The 20,327-nt window shown below is 43.0% G+C and overlaps 1 protein-coding gene across 1 annotated transcript; it reads left to right on the forward strand.

Moving 5' to 3' along the window:
• Positions 1-4,303: 4,303 nt before the first annotated feature.
• LOC120066586 (fez family zinc finger protein 1-like) lies at positions 4,304-6,382 on the forward strand. The gene is made up of 4 exons (XM_039018011.1): positions 4,304-5,086; positions 5,194-5,328; positions 5,681-5,813; positions 6,129-6,382. The coding sequence occupies exons 1-4, from the start codon at positions 4,304-4,306 to the stop codon at positions 6,380-6,382; spliced, it is 1,305 nt and encodes a 434-aa protein (XP_038873939.1).
• Positions 6,383-20,327: the final 13,945 nt, after the last annotated feature.

Consider the following 20,327-nt stretch of genomic DNA (forward strand, 5'->3'; position numbering starts at 1 on the left):
GGAACTTGACCCAATATGCTGTTTACTTTCTGCATCTATGTCATATCGCTGAGTCTACCTTTAAACAATAAAAGCTAATTTACCAACATTTCTGAAAATGTATATATAGCATTTTGGAATGAAACTGCAATTGTTTTCACCAATTTCTATTGTTTTAGGCCTACATGTCTATATAACTATTAAGGTAATGTGGGGGTAACTACCCCCCCCCCTAAGAACAATGTCCAATTGCTGGTAACTGCCCCCCCCCCAAGATTAGTGTGTTAAAATCTATTTTTGTAATTAACTCATAAAAGCTCAAGTCTAGGTATCTTATTTTAATTCAATAAATTAAAAATTGAAAAAGAAATGGCATTGCACATCTCACTTTTAATATCCTTACTGTCCTCTTCTCAATAATATCCTCAATATCCTCATTATCCTCTTCTCATTAATATCCTCACTATCCTCTTCTCATTAATATCCTCACTATCCTCTTCTCATTAATATCCTCACTATCCCCTTCTCATTAATATTCTCACTATCCTCTTCTCATTAATAATATCCTCACTATCCTCACTATCCTCTTCTCATTAATATCCTCACTGTCCTCACTATCCTCTTCTCATTAATATCCTCACTGTCCTCACTATCCTCTTCTCATTAATATCCTCACTGTCCTCACTATCCTCTTCTCATTAATATCCTCACTATCCTCTTCTCATTAATATCCTCACTGTCCTCACTATCCTCTTCTCATTAATATCCTCACTATCCTCTTCTCATTAATATCCTCACTGTCCTCACTATCCTCTTCTCATTAATATCCTCACTATCCTCACTATCCTCTTCTCATTAATATCCTCACTATCCTCTTCTCATTAATATCCTCACTGTCCTCACTATCCTCTTCTCATTAATATCCTCACTGTCCTCACTATCCTCTTCTCATTAATATCCTCACTGTCCTCACTATCCTCTTCTCATTAATATCCTCACTATCCTCAATATCCTCGTCTCATTTTGACGCCAAATCATTCTTAAGTAGCCTATCTAAAAAAAATACAGTGTAACTCATTTAAGTTACTTTGTTGATTATTTGGACGTGAGTTGGACATGATTTGGAAAATTATGTTAGGTACCATTCACTTGCATTGGACTGCGGGGGGCAGTTACCCCCGAGCACACTCACCTTAAATTGTACTGCTTTATTAAAAACAGATTTTAAAAAATATATCTAAACAAGTGGATTATGTATCTTTAGTCTCCCCTAATGGTAGGTATATCTATAAAAAGTTTAGAGGTTAATTTAAGTAGATGTAATACTGTACATAACTTTTTTTAATAGACAAAATATTAGATCAATTTACCTCAGAATCGTTTTGTTAGAGTGACTTAAAAAAAATCCAATTTTGATTTGTGCAAGAGTAGTGGCAACCAGGGAAAGTGTTGAAAATGGTTTCTGTGAGAATGACAGGGAGGGGTGCTAGTTACTGCACATTACCCTATCTCACATGACACAAAATAAGGTGTTGTTGAATTTGTATTTTCAAAAGAAATACAAGTGAAGAGGAGAAACAGCATCAGGAGACCTCGCCCACGGTCCAGCCAAAGATGTTTTATAACTAACTGTGGTCCAGCTGTCGGTCTGTGTCGCCACAAGCATAACGTCGTTCTGCTGTGGAGTTAACCAATCAGGAGATCCCCTTATTAATTACTGACAGCATGTAATTACTAAGTAGTTAATGGTCGGTTACTTACTTGATGATTGAAGCAGTGTTATAATTTACACAGTGTGAAGGCTTAAGTCTAGCCTACGTCCAATGTTTTGTTTCGTTTTGTTCGCCAGAAAGATTAATAAAAACTATTTAGGCTACACTGTACGAATAGGCCTAATAGGCCTATAAGCAATATGTTATGGGTTCATTTTCATAATAAACCCCATAGGAGGCTACTGAAGGAGTTTAGCCTATTCTTTTTTCTTTTTTTGAATTAGGCCTATTTGCCGTCCGCAGAATTTTCACAACATAAACGATTCTTTCGCATATTAAAGAAATGAATGCATGCAGTTAGGCCTATTTACTTTAGGCTTTTAGTATATAGACCTAACCTTAAATTCAATTGGTGAAATATCTGTATTTTTTTGGAGCATTTCTTCAATAACTTTTAGCCTAATAGGAAAGGTAAATAATACCTTATAATATTATTTATAATAATACATATGCATTGATTGAGATTAAAAATAGGCCTAACTAAATAATAATAAATATTATAAATAGGAAGTATTATTATTATTATGCATCACTGTTTATCCCTTGAGCTGCGTCTTTTACTACAATCACTGTGTTGGTTACCTAAATGATCCTTGCAATAGAAGTGAGCTGTATCGCATTCTCTTCATGCCATAGTCTCAGAATTGAAGGAAAAGAAAAAGTCCGGGGGGAAAAGAAAACACAAGGGATTAACGCCAGTTTATACCAATACTTTGTAATTATACGAGATTTTAATGTCAATCAACTGATTACAAATGATTTTAATTACGTGAAAGATGTTTAGGTCTGAATCCTTAGCACCGCATCAATGAATAGCAAGCCAAGCCATATGGGTTTCAGTCAGGTCTCCAAAATGTTTAACTGAAAGAAATTCGAGCAGCACAAGAAAGCACCCCGCTGATTCTCTTTAAAAGGCTTTAGATTATAGGCTATTTGACACCAAACAGAAAGCATTTTGACCACCAATTTGATTTGTTTCACTCAATAAACTTAAAATATCGTCACCTATTAATTTAGACAATCCGTATCATATAATATATTGAATAATAATTACTCCAATAGTTATGTTATAATAATAATAATAATAATGTAGTGTTGCTATTAGTGCTACTTCAATTAGAAGAAAAAAGAACGCACAACATATCTCTTTATTCTATTCCGTGACATTCCTTCATCATTCATTTCTCGGTATCCTATATTTTTAATTTCAATTGGAAGAAATCAAACAGTGTAAACAGTCTGAATAAACATTTCTGTAACGGAACGCAGACAGTTTCAATCAATGCGCATATTTACCTTGTTCATTGTCAGAATTGTCATTGAGCATTCTTCTAGATGTACCCAGATGAAACGTTCCACGGTATTACCGATATGACTTCAACCGGAACAGTGGGCAAGCTTTCATTACTGTACATTCGCTAGAGAAGTTGTTGCTCGGATACATACACCTCTCCTGACAGCGCAAACCTATAGTCCTTGAGGCACATACGGAGCTCATCATGCACACCTCCGCAGTCCCACCGGCTTTGGGTTTACTTGAGCACCCTCGTGTATAGGCCTACTGGCAGACTGATCAAAAAAAATGAATAGCTCTACTTGAATTAACTTAGTGTTTTATGAAAATACTGTAGCCTATATTCGATTTTATACAGTAGCCAAAATGTAAGGCCCACACCTTAAGACAAGCTTCAAAAGCTTTTTATCAAAATGTATCCACTATAATTCAGATTAGATTGTAATGTGTTCTGCATAGTGGGGTTTTCTTGTTGTTGGATTACTATAGAGACAATTAGAATTGTTCATTCGGTTAAAACGCAATGAGTAAAAGGTAGCTTCATGTGTCTGACCAATTTGAAAATATAGGCCTAGGACTAGGTCCTAATAGCTGAGTTATAGTATAGTAGAGAGGATTTATACATCTACTGCTTTGTACATTTTTATAAATAACAGTTCATCTTTAATATACGCATAATACACATTCGTAAAACCAATGCCTATATTATTTTAGATTGTTGCATGCTTAAAATATCATGCACCAATTAAGATATCAAATTCTGATATGTCAAATGCTGACATCCTCTGACCCCACAGAGCGCCTGTCTTGTGCGATTTCAAATGATGTCACACGAAACCACAAGGGGAACTCAGATTTGCCAAACGCTTTACAGTTGTACAAGACTCCGGCCACCAAAGAACAGCTCCTTTGCGACGCGGGTAAGACAAACGTTCTGGTAGCAGTAGCCTAGTAGATGGGCCACAAGTGGAGAATTGATGGAAGAGAATTGAGCAATTATCTACTTTACTTTTTCTTCTTGGGCGGTGACTATTGGTGAGGTCTTGGCTGCGTTATTGACTCAACACGCCTTATTGAGCAGTCGTGCTAGACATAAGTGCTGATTTTCCGGAATCAACGCAAGCGAGAACAGTGAGGGGGCTCGCGTCGACTCAGTGTGCCGAATGATGTCCTTTCTGTCGGGGCAGTGAGAAGGAATCAAAGGTATCTACAAAAGGACCACCAACGCCTGCTTTCCAAAGGTGTTGTTTTGAAAGTTATGGACAGTGCGCTCTACCACTCAGCGGGAATTTTCGGCACCCCCTCGGCTTCTGGAAACTTGACTGCGGGCGGAAACATGATCACCTCCACCAAGCCTCTCGCTTTTTCGATCGAACGGATTATGGCCAGGACGCCCGAGCCAAAGTCGATACCTTTCCCCAACCTGTTCCATCACACCCCGGTGGGCAAAACGGACCCGAAGCAGGCGCTCAACATGACTTCATCATCACTGCATTGCATGATACCATTAGTGCCATTGGCATACGAACCGGGTCATAAACTAAATATTAATGGATTAGATACGAGTCACTTTGACGCTTCTTCGTATAATTCAAATGAGTTGGTCAGTATTGGTTTGAACTATAAGAACGAACAACCAGATCTGAGCTCGTCGGTGGGACAATACAAACTTTTTCGACCACGGGTGGTAAACCAGTCATCTTTTCATGCCATGGGGGCTGTGTGCTACCTGAACTGCGGGCAGAGTGCATGCCCACCCCCAGCCAGCATCGTAAACATCCACCCCATGGCCTCCTACTTTCTCAACACTCCACTGCAGCATGCGCGCCAGAGAGCTTTCCTCGCGGAGAAAAATAAAATGTCTCACTGTTCAGACAGATACGCATCCGGAGTTAAAGACATTTCCCAAACTCAACTCCATCACTACATGAAAGAGAGCGCACAGATTATATCGGACAAACTATTCAAGGGCTCTTCCAAATTGAACAGTGGTTGCCCAAGTGGCAAACCCAAAGTATTCACCTGCGAGGTTTGTGGAAAGGTAAGAACATCCATTTCGTACATCTGGTAGTCTCTGCCTTGAGGGCCTGCTTGATAATTTAAAATCGTTCATGTTAGAATCATAATATCTGTATTTTCTATTCACAGGTGTTCAACGCCCACTACAATTTAACGCGCCATATGCCCGTGCACACTGGAGCGAGACCATTCGTCTGCAAAGTATGCGGCAAGGGATTTCGACAAGCAAGCACCCTTTGTCGCCACAAAATTATTCATACTCAGGTATTCTATTCAATCATCATAATCATACCCAAAGCCATTCCTGTGTTCTATGTTGTTTAAGCGAGGCTATATGAAAACCACAACATGGAACTAGGCCTGCATTATCGGTAAATTTGATAAAACAACGCATCAATGCCATTATTGTATTTTAGGCTAAAATATTACTATTTTTGCCTGATGTTGAACATAGGATTCTCAACGTTCACTTGTTTAACAGTAGGCTATAGGCTATAGTCTAGTTTATTATAGGCCTATATATCTGCAATTGTACTGTATGCCTACAGCTTTAGTTGGAACCCAAATAATATTAGATTTCTAAAATCACATTAATTTGTTCATATGCCCTTCACAGGAAAAACCTCATAAATGCAACCAATGTGGAAAAGCGTTCAACCGGAGTTCAACTCTTAACACTCACACACGAATCCATGCAGGTTACAAACCCTTCGTCTGTGAGTTCTGCGGCAAAGGATTTCATCAAAAAGGTTATAAAGAATGTTAATGTTAAGTGTTCTGGATTATATGATTGGAAATGTACCTTGTTATGACCATTACTCGACTTGTCCAAATAAAGTAGCTTAAATACATGGAATAATTTGCAATATCTGGATATGAGATTATTATTTATTCTGCTTTGAGAAGAAAATCTAGATTGCTTTCAGAACTGAATTTACGTTGCTCAATTCAACTCAGATTAAATGTACAATGTATGCCTCAGTTTATGATTTGGAATTGACTGACAACTGTGGCACTGACTCTTCACAATATTGTTGACATCCACTTTTTTTTTTATCTTCAAGGTAATTACAAGAACCACAAATTGACGCACAGCGGGGAGAAACAGTTCAAATGCAACATCTGTAACAAGGCCTTCCACCAAGTGTACAACCTGACGTTCCACATGCACACGCACAATGACAAGAAGCCCTTCACGTGCCCGACTTGCGGCAAGGGATTCTGCCGGAATTTTGACCTGAAAAAGCACATGCGAAAACTACACGATCTCTCTGGATCCCAATCCCCTGCCACTCTCGCCACAGGCGAAACTGACTAAAAAGCGCCGAGGCTAAAATGCCAACCAGGCGCCTTTACGCACACTGATTTGCCCAAATCTGGAATTACGCATGCGAGTTTAGACCGCGCAAAGATGTTGTGGACTATTCTATTAGTACATATTTTCCTTGAATTTGACATAATAATGTCACACTACTGTTGTTTTAAATCTCAGGATTACTGTAAAATGTCGATATTTATTTGAAAATGTATAGGCTAATAATTTAAGAGAATAATTGAAGACTATGTACAAATTATGTTTTGCTGTGATAAGTGTGGTACCCTACCCCATTTTATATGATGCCCTTGATAAAGTTACATGATTTTCCAACACTTGTGTATATGCAAAGTTTTGCAGGAAACGAGTGTCTTTGACACATAGACCTATAGGCTACGTTTTTAAACAGGTGCACAAACTCAATAATTTAAGTTATGAAAATAAAAGAATGACAATAAAATGAAACTCTGTATATGTCATATTGTGTCCGATATCCTATTTGACTGACATGTTTAAGAAAAAGGAGTTCCATTATTTTGAAAGTGATAGACATAGCCTAGGCCAAAATATTCCATGATGGTGAGAGGAAGTACTCGGATAATAATAACAGTACTAGTATTAGTAGTAATAATAATAGGCTAATATAACTTTACTGTTATTATTGTCATCATCATCATCATCATAGGCCTTTGATTGTTGTAGTGATTATTAGGTCTATATCATCATCATCAGTTGCTGTTTTTGTTCTATAAAAAAATAAGATTTGGGTTTTCTTTTTTGCTTGTATGGAGGATAATCAGTGCCACTTTACAAATGAAATGCTAAATTGGAATATCAAAATGACAAATGCATTTATATTGTCATATCAGTGTGCATGATTCATGTCACAATGAAATTGCAGTGTTAAAATGACAATCGAAAATTCTAAATGAAAATGCTAAATGGTGCCTCGAAAATGGAAAATGGTAAACAGAAAATTATAAATGTAATGTTCAAAGTGAAATAGAAAGTGCTTGTTTTCATTTTCCAACTGCCCAACGTACAATTTTCTCTCTTCATTTTCAAAGTGTATACAAATTGCTTCCTGGAGGCTGAACCACGAGCTCAACATGACTCCACCATGCATTGCTACATCCTAGCCACGTCACACTCTTTGTGCATAGATTTTAGAGTAAACAACAGGGTTCAGACCCGATTTCCTTTATGCCAAAATAACATTTGGCATGCTAACCAAAAGCCTAGGCAATTTAGCTTGGGGAGCCAATGCAATTTTTCTTGTCTCAGGCAAAGTAACATCAGACATCGTTAGTCATCACAGGTGCTTGGTCACTGAACCACCTTTGTTACACAAGCAGCTACTTGACCACACCGCAGGCACACTTTGAAAGAGAACAATAATCACAACACCATCACAAGACAGACTCCTCAGGCTCAGATGGGTCTCTGTGAAGAGGAGGAGGTCAAAGGATGATGCTGCATTGTAATTGAGGTTGTTCAGTGACCACACATGCACGATTAGTATGTCTAACCTGAAAAATACAGTTTCAATTTCACTTTACACATTGCATATATAAGTTTTTGCCATTTCCCAATTTTGTTTAGAATACATTTTTACCTGCCAATTTTAAATGAGAAATTTTCAATTTTTTAATTTTAACTTTGCAATTGATGTGGCATTAATCATGCACACTGATATGAAAATATAAATGTGTTTATCATTTAAAAATTCCTAGTAAAGCTGGAATAGTTCATTGAAACAATAATAAAGCGGTCATCCCGCCTCTGTGTGGGGAAAATGCTGAGGGACGGGCCTGGACAAATGTAGTCTTCCGTGGCCATACCTCCAAAGTTACGTTGTTGTCACACCTCGTTTGGCGGTCCGGAGAATTTTGTATTAGCCAGAATGGCTACAATGGTCCAGCAGCTACATTTTGACTGGATGTTTGAATTCAAGAACCCTACCCCCACATGCCTGTGAAAGGTGTGCCGCATGTAATGTTCATCACTGCTTTCCTGGTAGATGAAGGCATTACAACTGCTCTGCTTGAACACTACAAAAAAATAAGTTATGGCTATGGTCAGCTCTAGCCTTTTGGGGCCATAAGCGAGATTTTGGTTGGTGGCCCCCCTCTTGATGACTGAGAGAAACATGTAAGATTTAATGTTAATTTCCTGAAACACATTTCGACATGGGGCATAGAGAAAATGTTGCAGATTAAAGCACATTTTCTGCAGTTCTACACATTTTGCCACACGGAGAGAAAATGTAGCAATTTTATAACACATTTCATGCAACTCTACTTACTTTATTTTGCAATGGGGCAGAGATACATTTTTTCAGTTTAAAGCATGTTTTCTTCAGGCGGATAGAACATTTTGACATTCATATCACATTTCATGGATTTTTACAAATTTTGCCATGCGGCAGAGAGAAATTTTGCAATTTTAAAGGACATTTCCAGAAATTCGACCCATTTGGCCATGGGTTGGAGAAACATTTCACTTATGTCGCTTACACCTGGAGCCAGCCCTGGTTATGGCATTTAGTTAACATTTATTTAACGAGGCAAGTCAGTTAAAAACAAATTCTTATTTACAATGACGGCCTACACCTGCCAAACCCGGACGACGCTGGGCCAATTGTGCGCCACCCTATGGGACTCCCAATCATGGCCGGATGTGATGCTAGAGGTGTCTGTAGGGACACCTCTAGCACTGTGATGCAGTGCCTTAGACCGCTGAGCCACTCGGGAGGGCATGTCTACCTACAGGCTATAGTAAATGTTTAGTGTATCAAGTGTAGCCAACAGTCTGTGATTTATTGAAATTGAAAGTCACCACAAACACAGCATACATACACATATTTTGATGGGGTTTTAATCAAGGATATTAACCCCGGATTGCTGAAGCTATGTATTTTTTTTCTCCGTCCAAGCAAGGCATTTGATTGGTTTGACGTGTTGCAAAGCCCCTTTGTAGCTGCTTTCTGTTATGGACTTCACCAGGCTTTACCAGGCTTTACGAAAAGGGAAGACTGGTTCTCGACGAGGCTAGGAGAAATGTTACCACACTCAAATTCATAGACAGAGCTATGGATGCAAGGGCTGACCATCCACAATAGCAAAATTATAGTTTTAACCATGTTTTGAGGCTATACAGGGTTTGTTTACATTTACATTGTTTACAAACATTTGGGGTAAATCAAGCTTATATTTTGGGTTCTGATGAGGTACAACAGTTGAACTAAGCTCATAAAGCATTTATAAATGATGTTCTTCATGAATCAATGGTAGCCTATATATAATTGATTTATAAATCCAAAAATGGATGTAGCAACTAAGGATTCTAGCTTTAAGCATTTCATTTTCAAAGTGGCACTGATTATCCTCCATAAGGAGTTTATCATAATGGTGAGTTTTGAATGAAGTTAAAAAGTTATGTAGCCTCCAGTGATATAGGCTTACATGCAATGTAAGGGATGTAGGTTAGGCAAGCTATATGTCTTTAGGACTCTTGTGGGCAGTTTTTAGAAATACCAGTCCACCTGTTAACCCATGTAGCAAAATAGGCTATGATTAAGCAATACTCGTCTGCAAATACGAGACATTTGCGAACACCGTGGCAAAATGTCAAGCGCGGTTTTATTAGGGGGGGGGGGGAAATCATATTTGCAGTACACTGACAGGCAACATCACCTGACCTTGTGGCTCTTCACCTAACATGCCAAAGGAATGTTACATTTCAGGATTCCAACTTGGAACGACTTTCATGGACATGGTATATTCCGAGGTTTGAGCTCATAGGCTAGCTTTTAATTATATGCAACTGATCTTATATTATCATAGGTTTTTCTTCAATCAGGATAGGCTATTCTCCAAATTGAAAATAATCATTTGGAATAAGGTGGTGAATTATTCAATGGGGACAATCAGTGAATGTGCCAATGTTTTTTTTTGGAGCCACATTTTTGGCAGAATTTGGTCGTGTTCCACTGCTTAGACGTTGCATGCATCAACCAACAGTTGCGTGCCACATCATTGACTGTGTCAAGAACTGACAGATTGCTATAACATATGATGTTGTTAGCTGAAAGGTAAAATACTTGTCCAGGCGTTGTAAGTTCTGGCAACATCTAATCAATGGAACGCTACCTAATGGGCGTGTTTGAGTGGTAAGGCTAAAGCAACTGACTGTAGACGAAAGTCGAGCAGTGAAGTCGGTGGAGGTGCATCAGCGACAGCCGAAAGGCAGACACTAATGTGGTTTTCCAACAGCAAGGTTCAGATCAACATGGCAGTGTTTATTTATTTTTATATACAGTACCAGTCAAAAATTTGGACATACCTACTCATTCCAAGGGTTTTCTTTATTTTTACTATTTTCTACATTGTAGAATAATAGTGTAGACATCAAAACTATGAAATAACACATATGGAATCATGTAGTAACCAAAAAAGTGTTAAATAAATGAAATATAAAATATATTTTGATTTGTTTAACACTTTTTTGGTTATTACATGATTCCATATGTGTTATTTCATAGTTTTGATGTCTACACTATTATTCTACAATGTAGAAAATAGTAAAAATAAAGAAAAACCCTTGAATGAGTAGGTGTGTCCAAAGTTTTGACTGGTACTGTGTATATATATATATATATCTATATATATATCTATATATATATATATATATATATATATATATATATATATATATATATATATATATATATATATATATATGTATACACTGCTCAAAAAAATAAAGGGAACACTTAAACAACACAATGTAACTCCAAGTCAATCACACTTCTGTGAAATCAAACTGTCCACTTAGGAAGCAACACTGATTGACAATAAATTTCACATGCTGTTCTGCAAATGGAATAGACAAAAAGTGGAAATTATAGGCAATTAGCAAGACACCCCCAAAAAAGGAGTGATTCTGCAGGTGGTGACCACAGACCACTTCTCAGTTCCTATGCTTCCTGGCTGATGTTTTGGTCACTTTTGAATGCTGGCGGTGCTCTCACTCTAGTGGTAGCATGAGACGGAGTCTACAACCCACACAAGTGGCTCAGGTAGTGCAGTTCATCCAGGATGGCACATCAATGCGAGCTGTGGCAAAAAGGTTTGCTGTGTCTGTCAGCGTAGTGTCCAGAGCATGGAGGCGCTACCAGGAGACAGGCCAGTACATCAGGAGACGTGGAGGAGGCCGTAGGAGGGCAACAACCCAGCAGCAGGACCGCTACCTCCGCCATTGTGCAAGGAGGTGCACTGCCAGCGCCCTGCAAAATGACCTACAGCAGGCCACAAATGTGCATGTGTCAGCATATGGTCTCACAAGGGGTCTGAGGATCTCATCTCGGTACCTATTGGCAGTCAGGCTACCTCTGGCGAGCACATGGAGGGCTGTGCGGCCCCACAAAGAAATGCCACCCCACACCATGACTGACCCATCGCCAAACAGGTCATGCTGGAGGATGTTGCAGGCAGCAGAACGTTCTCCACGGCGTCTCCAGACTCTGTCACGTCTGTCACATGTGCTCATGTGCTCAGTGTGAACCTGCTTTCATCTGTGAAGAGCACAGGGCGCCAGTGGCGAATTTGCCAATCTTGGTGTTCTCTGGCAAATGCCAAACGTCCTGCACGGTGTTGGGCTGTAAGCACAACCCCCACCTGTGGACGTCGGGCCCTCATACCACCCTCATGGAGTCTGTTTCTGACCGTTTGTGCAGACACATGCACATTTGTGGCCTGCTGGAGGTCATTTTGCAGGGCGCTGGCAGTGCACCTCCTTGCACAATGGCGGAGGTAGCGGTCCTGCTGCTGGGTTGTTGCCCTCCTATCCTATAGATATAGCTATTGAAATTCAAAGTAAAAAATGTAACTTAATAAATTAAGGTAAAAGAAAATGTACCAATTGTATAGAAAACTAAAGGGTGTGCAATGTAACTCTCTATGTAAATTGGAAAATCTGCCGTTTCCAACTGCAATAGTCATTTACAACATTAACAATGTCTACACTGTATTTCTGATTAATTTGATGTTATTTTATTGGACAATTATTTTTTATTTTCTTTCGAAAATAAGGACATTTCTAAGTGACCCCAAACTTTTGAACGGTAGTGTACATATGAGATGATTAATGCCAGACTAGTGTTCTATTCCTTAAAGTGGCCAGTGATTTCTAGTCTGTGCCTATAGGCAGAAGCCTCTAATGTGCTAGTGATGGCTGTTTAACAGTCTGATGGCCTTGAGATAGAAGCTGTTTTTCAGTCTCTCGGTCCCAGCTTTGATGCACCATTACTGACCTCACCTTCTGGATGGTAGCGGGGTGAACAGGCAGTGGCTCGGGTGGTTAATGTCCTTGATTATCTTTTTGGCCTTCCTGTGACATCGGGTGTTGTAGGTGTCCTGGAGTGGGGGTAGTTTGCTTCCGGTAATGCGTTGGGCAGACCACACCACCCTCTGGAGAGCCTTGCATTTGCCGGTGGTGCAGTTGCCGTACCAGGCGGGAATACAGCCCGACAGGATACTTTCAATTGTGCGTCTGTAAAAGTTTTTAAAGGTTTTAGGTGACAAGCCAAATTTCTTCAGGCTCCTGAGGTTGAAAAGGCTCTGTTGCGCCTTCTTCACCACACTGTCTGTGTAGGTATTCCATTTCAGTTTGTCAGTGATGTGTACGCCAAGGAACTTGAAGCTTTACACCTTCTCCACTGCGGCCCCATCAATGTAGATAGGGGGGTGCTCCCTCTGCTGTTTCCTGAAGTCACAATTATCACCTTTGTTTTGTTGACGTTGAGTGAGAGGTTATTTTCCAGGCACCACACTCCCAGTGCCCTCAACTCCTCCCTGTAGGCCGTCTCGTCATTGTTGGTAATCAGGCCTACTTCTGTTGTGCTGTCTGCAAACTTGATGATTGAGTTGGAGGCGTGCTTGGCCATGCAGTCATGGGTGAACAGGGAGTACAGGAGCTGAGCACGCACCCTTCTGGGGCCCCAGTGTTGAGGATCAGCGGAGTGGAGGTGATGTTTCCTACCTTCACCATCCGGGGGTGGCCCGTCAGGAGGTCCAGGACCCAGTTGCACAGAGCGGGGTTCAGACCCAGGTCCTCAAGCTTAATGATGAGCTTGGTGGGTACTATGGTGGTGAATGCTGAGCTATAGTCAATAAACAGCATTCTTACATAGGTATTCCTCTTGTCCAGATGGGATAGGGCAGTGTGCAGAGTAATGGCGATAGCATCGTCTGTGGATCTATTGGGGCGGTAAGCAAATTGAAGTGGGTCTAGGGTGGCAGGTAAGGTAGAGGTGATATGATCCTTGACTAGTCTCTCAAAGCACTTCATGATGCCAGAGGTGAGTGCTACGTGGTGATAGTCATTAAGTTCAGTTACCTTTACCTTCTTGGGTACAGGAACAATGGTCGCCATCTTGAAGCATGTGGGGACAGCAGACTGGGATAGGGAGAGATTGAATATGCCCGTAAACACACCAGCCAGCTGGTCTGCGCCATCTGGGCCGGCAGTCTTGTGAGGGTTAACACGTTTAAATGTTTTACTCATGTCGGCCACGGAGAAGGAGAGCCGACAGTCCTTGGTAGCGGGCCACATTGGTGCCACTGTGTTATCCTCAAAGCATGCGAAGAATGTGTTTAGCCTGTCCGGAATCAAGACGTCGGTCTCGGCGACGTGTCTGGTTTTCCTTTTGTAGTCTGTGATTGTCTGTAGTCCCTGCCACATACATCTCGTGTCTGAGTCGTTGAATTGCGACTCCACTTCATCTCTATACTGACGTTTAGCTTGTTTGATTGGCTTGCAGAGTGAATAACTACGCTGTTTATATTCTGCCATATTACCAGTCGCCTTGCCATGCCATGTTAGAATCACCTTTGGCAGCGATTACAGCTGTAAGTCTTTCTAGGCGAGTCTCTAAGAGCTTTGCATTCCTGGATTGTACAATATTTACACGTTATTCTTTAAAAAAATCTTCAAGCTCTGTCAAGTTGGTTGTTGATCATTGCTAGATAGCCATTTTCAAGTCTTCCCATAAATTCAAGCCGATTTTAAGTCAAAACTGTAACTGTAATTTTAAAGTAAAACCTACAAAGATGGTCTCAATGCACAAATTCAAACTCTTTTCAGACATGCATTTCCATCATTAAGATGAACATACTTCCTCTGATAAACTTCTACAGCTCTAGGATTCCCCTCTCACCCCCACTGGGATATTGGAAGAAACTGCATCCCCAATGTCCCAATGGCCTGGCGCCCCCTGGAGGAGAATTTAGCAAAGCCGTACAGGCTCCAAGGTCTGGTATAGTCCAACATCTCTATCAAAAAAGCCAAACTCACCTTTGGCCATATCATCACGCAAATGCTTACAATATGGCGTTCAATGGGGAGCCATTGAAAATATATTATTAATCATCAACCCCATATGCCATTGTTTAATAATTACAGGCTCATTTTGGGTTGGGTGGCCAGCCAATATATTTTCCAGCTTGGAGTGAGAGAGGAATTCATACTCTCTCTGACATTGTGGAGTGTTGTAGCCTACGTGTGTTGAATAAAGCAATACAATATAGCTGGGTCTTCATTTTTCTTTTCTTTTTAACCTACGTGCTTATGGAGTACCCTGGGGTTCTGATCTATTATCTCATCCTATCCACAAAATAATGACAGCAAGGGTAAATAAGGGCATCCAAATGATATATATTCAAACCAAGATATTACCAATCCATTCAAAGTGGAACAAAGATGTACCAGCAGTAAATACTAACTGGATTACTGTCTGGTCCCAACATCATATTTTCATCAATAAACTCAAATCACCAAAGGACCCACTACAATTTTGCCCATGTGAGTGATGCTACTCCAAAAAACTTTTCCAGATGAACATAAACTCAACCCCGGTCTGTATGCTCTGTCCCCATGGTACTCCTGGCACATTTATTTATATGGTCTGGAAATTCCCAGAGGTTTTCTTCTTTTGGCAATCTGTGGCTTTGTCATTATCAGGCATTTTGTCTAAACCCATCCCATGTCTGCCCAATGTGCTACTGCTTAATGATGACTTCACTGAATTTAACATACAGGCAGACAAGGCCCAACAGCAGCCAAGAGAATGGTTGCCTTACGATGGCACACTTCCACATCAGAAATGTATTTATTTATTTATTTATTCATAGACATAGCTCTACCTGAACTGTCAATCTCTTGACTACATGGTACAAAATCAGAGGATATTAACATATGGACGACAATACTTGGCAGTATGAAATCATTACTTTAAGATATGCACTTAAATAAGAAGATCCTGTTAGGGATGCACAATATTTCAGTGAACATAAAAATGTTCATAAAATGTTCTAAAAATGACAAAATCAGCATCGGCCCGATATCTAGTTTAACGTCGATGTGCAAAACCAATGTCAAAGCTGACATGCACACCTATATAACATAGGTACATGACGTAATGACGCCTAGTAAAATGTTGCACTACACGTGCTTGACAATATGGAGAGTGGTACTCAGTGATGTGTTGGATTCGCCACAAACAAAATGCTTTATTTTTTGTGCATTATTGCAAACATATTTTTGAATATTTGTATATTTTCTTTTCACTCTGTCATTTAGGTTAGTATTGTGGAGTAACTACAATGTTGTTACTCCATCCTCAGTTTTCTCCTATCACAGCCATTAAACTCAGTAACGGATTTAAAGTCACCAATTGGTGTCACGCTGGTATGAAGGGATCGGGAGACAGGCGCAGGAATTCGTAATAGGGTTTTTTATTTTCCCAAATTACAGCGTGCCATGTAAATGCACGGGGACGGTGACCAAACAAACACGTATACAAAACACAGGGTTAAAACCCAAACAAAAGAGCGAGGAGTACCTCGAATAAATAACACTAGCACACAATGATTATCACACAGGATGAGACCCGTAATCATCTGCGCACTCCACAATGGCACGAAAGCCAAAACAACATGGCACAGGTACTCACACGACCAACGGACATTGTTACAATAATTAACAGGACAATGGTGAACAAAGGGCACACTTATACAATGACTAATCAATGGAAATAGGAGCCAGGTGTGCATAATGAAAGTTCCTGAGGGATCCGTGACAATTGACCTCATGGTGAAATCCCTGAGTGGTTTCATTCCTCTTCGGCAACTGAGTTAGGAAGGGCGCCTGTATCTGTCACACCCTGATCTGTTTCACCTGTCTTTGTGATTGTCGCCACCCCCTTCCAGGTGTCGCCCATCTTCCCCATTATCCCCTGTTTATTTACACCTGTGTTCTCTGTTTTGTTTCATCAAGCCTACCAGCATTTTTCCTTCTGCTCCTGTCTCTCAATTGTTCCTGTTTCCTAGTTTTCCCTGTGTTGACCATTCTTCCTGCCCTGACCCTGAGCCTGCCTGTCGTCCTGTACCTTTGCCCCACCTTTCTGGATTACTGACCTTTGCCTGCTCTGACCCTGAGCCTGCCTGCCGTCCTGTACCTTTGACCTGCCTTTTGCCTGCCACTGTTCGATTAATACACTGTTGTTACTGCGTCTGGGTTTTACCTGAAACGTGATAGTACGAACTGGCCATGACTGACCCAGCAGACTCGGACCAGCTGCGCAATGCCATCTCCTCCCAAGGAGCCACCATTGGTAGGCACGAGGAATTGCTTTGTGGCCTTATGGAGGGGTCCACACCTTGGCCGAACGCCATGACCGGGCGTTGGACATTTTGCTGGAGTAATTCCGTGGGTTGGCTGGGAGGCAGCCTACTATTACGGTAACCTCCCAGCCCCTCAGTAACTCGGCTGTTAGCAGCGCCGCCTCGCTTCAATGGAGAGCCGGGCACTTGTCAGACGTTTCTAGCTCAGTGTGCCCTCATCTTCGAGCTTCAACCCTCCTCCTACCCTCGGACCGCTCTAAGATAGCGTACCTTATCACGCTGATGTCCGGGAGGGCGCTCGCCTGGGCTACAGCTGTATGGGAGCAACAGCAGGCCATATATGCGTCAGTCTGGAGGCGGGGAGAGGTCAAGAAGGTGTTTGATGCCCCATTCTCTGGGAGAGAGGCTGCCCGGAAGCTACTCCAGCTTCGGCAGGACGGTGGATTTCAGCACGTTGGCAGGTGAGAGTGCCTGGAACCAGGAAGTGCTGTTCGACATGTTCCTAAACGGAGTCTTGGAGGAGGTCAAGAACGAGCTTGCACCCCGGTAGTTACCGATGGATCTCGATTACCTTATCGCCTTGACCATCAGGATCGATGGGCGACTACGGGAACGACGGAGGGAGAGGAGATTCGATTTCGATCGCCCGTCCAAGGATTCCACCTCGCCTCCGAGGCATCCCAGAACTCCCAGACGGCCCCGTTGCCAAGATAACCCGAGGCTACCCGAGGTTCCCCGAGAGTCATCAAAGACGGCCGAGCCACCATTTCCCGAGCATCTGCAACTAGGCAGAGCTGGGTTGTCTCCAGCGGAATGGCTATACAGGCTCAACACTAAGAGTTGCATGTATTGCGGGACTCGTGGTCATTTTGTGTCCTCTTGTCCGTTAAAAGACCAGGCTCACCGGTAGGAGCGAGTACTCTGGTGGGCCATATGGAGAAGTTTTCTGCTTCCCTTACTGGCACTCTGTTTCATGCCATTCTCTTCGACTCTGGGGCTGATGAGAGCTTTTTAGACCCTACCCTGGCTTCCGAGCTAGGCATCCACACTCAGCTTTTCTCCATTCCTATGGACGTTAGAGTGCTGGATAGGCGCTCTATAGGCTGTGTCACCCACAACACCACTCCCATCAACCTATGTGTGTCAGGGAACCACAGCGAGGCTATCCAGTTCCTGCTCATTAAGTCTCCTCAGATTCCTGTGGTATTGGGATTCTCCTGGCTCCAGCGACCCAATCCCCTCATTAACTGGTCTACTGGTGCCATCATGGGCTGGAGCCCGTTCTGCCACTGCCATTGCCTGAAGTCAGCACAACTTGCCCTGGGACATCTGCCTGGGGGCTCGGAAGTTGCCCCGGACCTCTCTGCCATTCCCGCGGAGTACCAGGACCTCCGGGAGGTGTTCAACAAGGCCCAGGCAACTTTGCTTCCGCCGCACCGACCATATGACTGCGGGATTGACCTTCTCCCTAGCACTACTCCGCCTCGGGGATGATGGTACTCTCTGTCGGGACCAGAGACCAAGACGATGGAGACCTACATTGGGGACTCCCTTGCTGCAGGATTCATCCGTCCTTCTTCCTCTCCCGCCAGCGCAGGGTTCTTCTTTGTGGAGAAGAAGGACAAGACCCTGCCCCCGTACATCGACTACCGGGGTCTCAATGACATAACGGTGAAGAACCGCTACCCCTCATCTCCTCAGCCTTCGAGCCGCTCCAGGTGGCCACCGTGTTTTCCAAGCTGGATCTATGGAACGCCTACCACCTGGTGCGGATACGGGAAGGGGACGAGTGGAAGACCGCCTTCAACACGAGTATCTGGTCATGCCATTTGGCCTTACCAACGCCCCTGCTGTGTTCCTGGCTCCAGTTAGTGATGTTCTCCACAACATATTGAACCGGTTCGTCTTTGTCTACCTTGATGACATCCTCGTCTTCCCCCGCTCCACCCAAGAAAGCAGAAAGGTGCGAGTTACATCGCTCCACCATCCCTTTTCTGGGTTACATCATTGCTGCAGGGAGTGTACAAATGGATCCCGGGAAGGTGAGAGCGGTAGTGGATTGGCCCCAGCCAAACTTCCAGGGTGCAGCTGCAACGTTTCCTGGGGTTCGCCAACTTCTATCGCCGCTTTATCCGGGGTTACAGCACCCTGGCTTCCCCCCTGTCAGCACTCACCTCGCCCAAGGTTCAGCTCATGTGGTCTCCAGCTGCTGACCGGTCGTTCCGGGACCTCAAACATCGCTTCACCACAATTCCCAACTTCGTCCATCCTTACCCGTCCCGTCAGTTCGTGGTGGAGGACGATGCTTCGGATGTCGGAGTGAAGGCTGTCCTGTCCCAGCGTTCTGCCCTGGACCTCAAGCTACATCCCTGCTCCTTCTTCTCCCATCGCCTCAACGCCACGGAGAAGAATTACGATGTGGGGAATCGTGAGCTTCTCACAGTGAAGATGGCTATGGAGGAATGGAGGCACTGGCTGGAGGGGGCTGAACATCCGTTCATCGTGTGGACCGACCACAAGAACCTGGAGTATCTCCACACCGCCAAGCGCCTCAATTCCAGGCACGCTAGATGGGCCCTGCTGTTCACACGGTTCAACTTCTCCCTCTCGTACCGGCCGGGATCCAAGAATATCAAGCCGTGTGCGCTGTCACGCCGCTATAGCCCCAAGACTACTACCTTGAAACCCGAGACCATCCTTCCCACATCGTGCCTGTTGATGGCACTCAGCTGGGGAATAGGGGAGCAGGTCCGTGAGGTGCAGCGTTCCCAGCCGAACCCCTAATAACCGGATGTTCGTTCCTGACGCCGTCCTCTCCACGGTCCTCCAGGCTTGCCTGTCATCCGGGCTCCCCTTCAGACCCTGGCATTTGGTGGCCTACCATGGTCCTAGACGTGTCCGCATTCGTTGCCGCTTGCACGGTTTGTGCACAGAACAAGACTCCTCGGCAAGCTCTGGCTGGTCTCCTCCAACCTCTGCCTGTCCCTCACCGTCCCTGGTCTCACATCTCCCTGGGCTTTGTCACGGGTCTTCCCCTGTCTGATGGCAACACTGCCATCCTCACCGTGGTAGATCGGTTTTCCAAAGCCACCCACTTCATTCCTCTCCCCAAACTACCCTCTGCCAAAGAGACGTCCCAGCTCATGGTGCAGAATGTCTTCTGGATCCATGGTCTACCAGTAGACATGGTCTCCGACCGGGGTCCTCAGTTCTCGTCCCAGTTCTGGAAGGCATTCTGCACCCTCATTGAGTCGTCGGCCAGCCTG

Source organism: Salvelinus namaycush, chromosome 21, assembly GCF_016432855.1.
Source record: "Salvelinus namaycush isolate Seneca chromosome 21, SaNama_1.0, whole genome shotgun sequence".
NCBI lineage: Eukaryota > Metazoa > Chordata > Actinopteri > Salmoniformes > Salmonidae > Salvelinus > Salvelinus namaycush.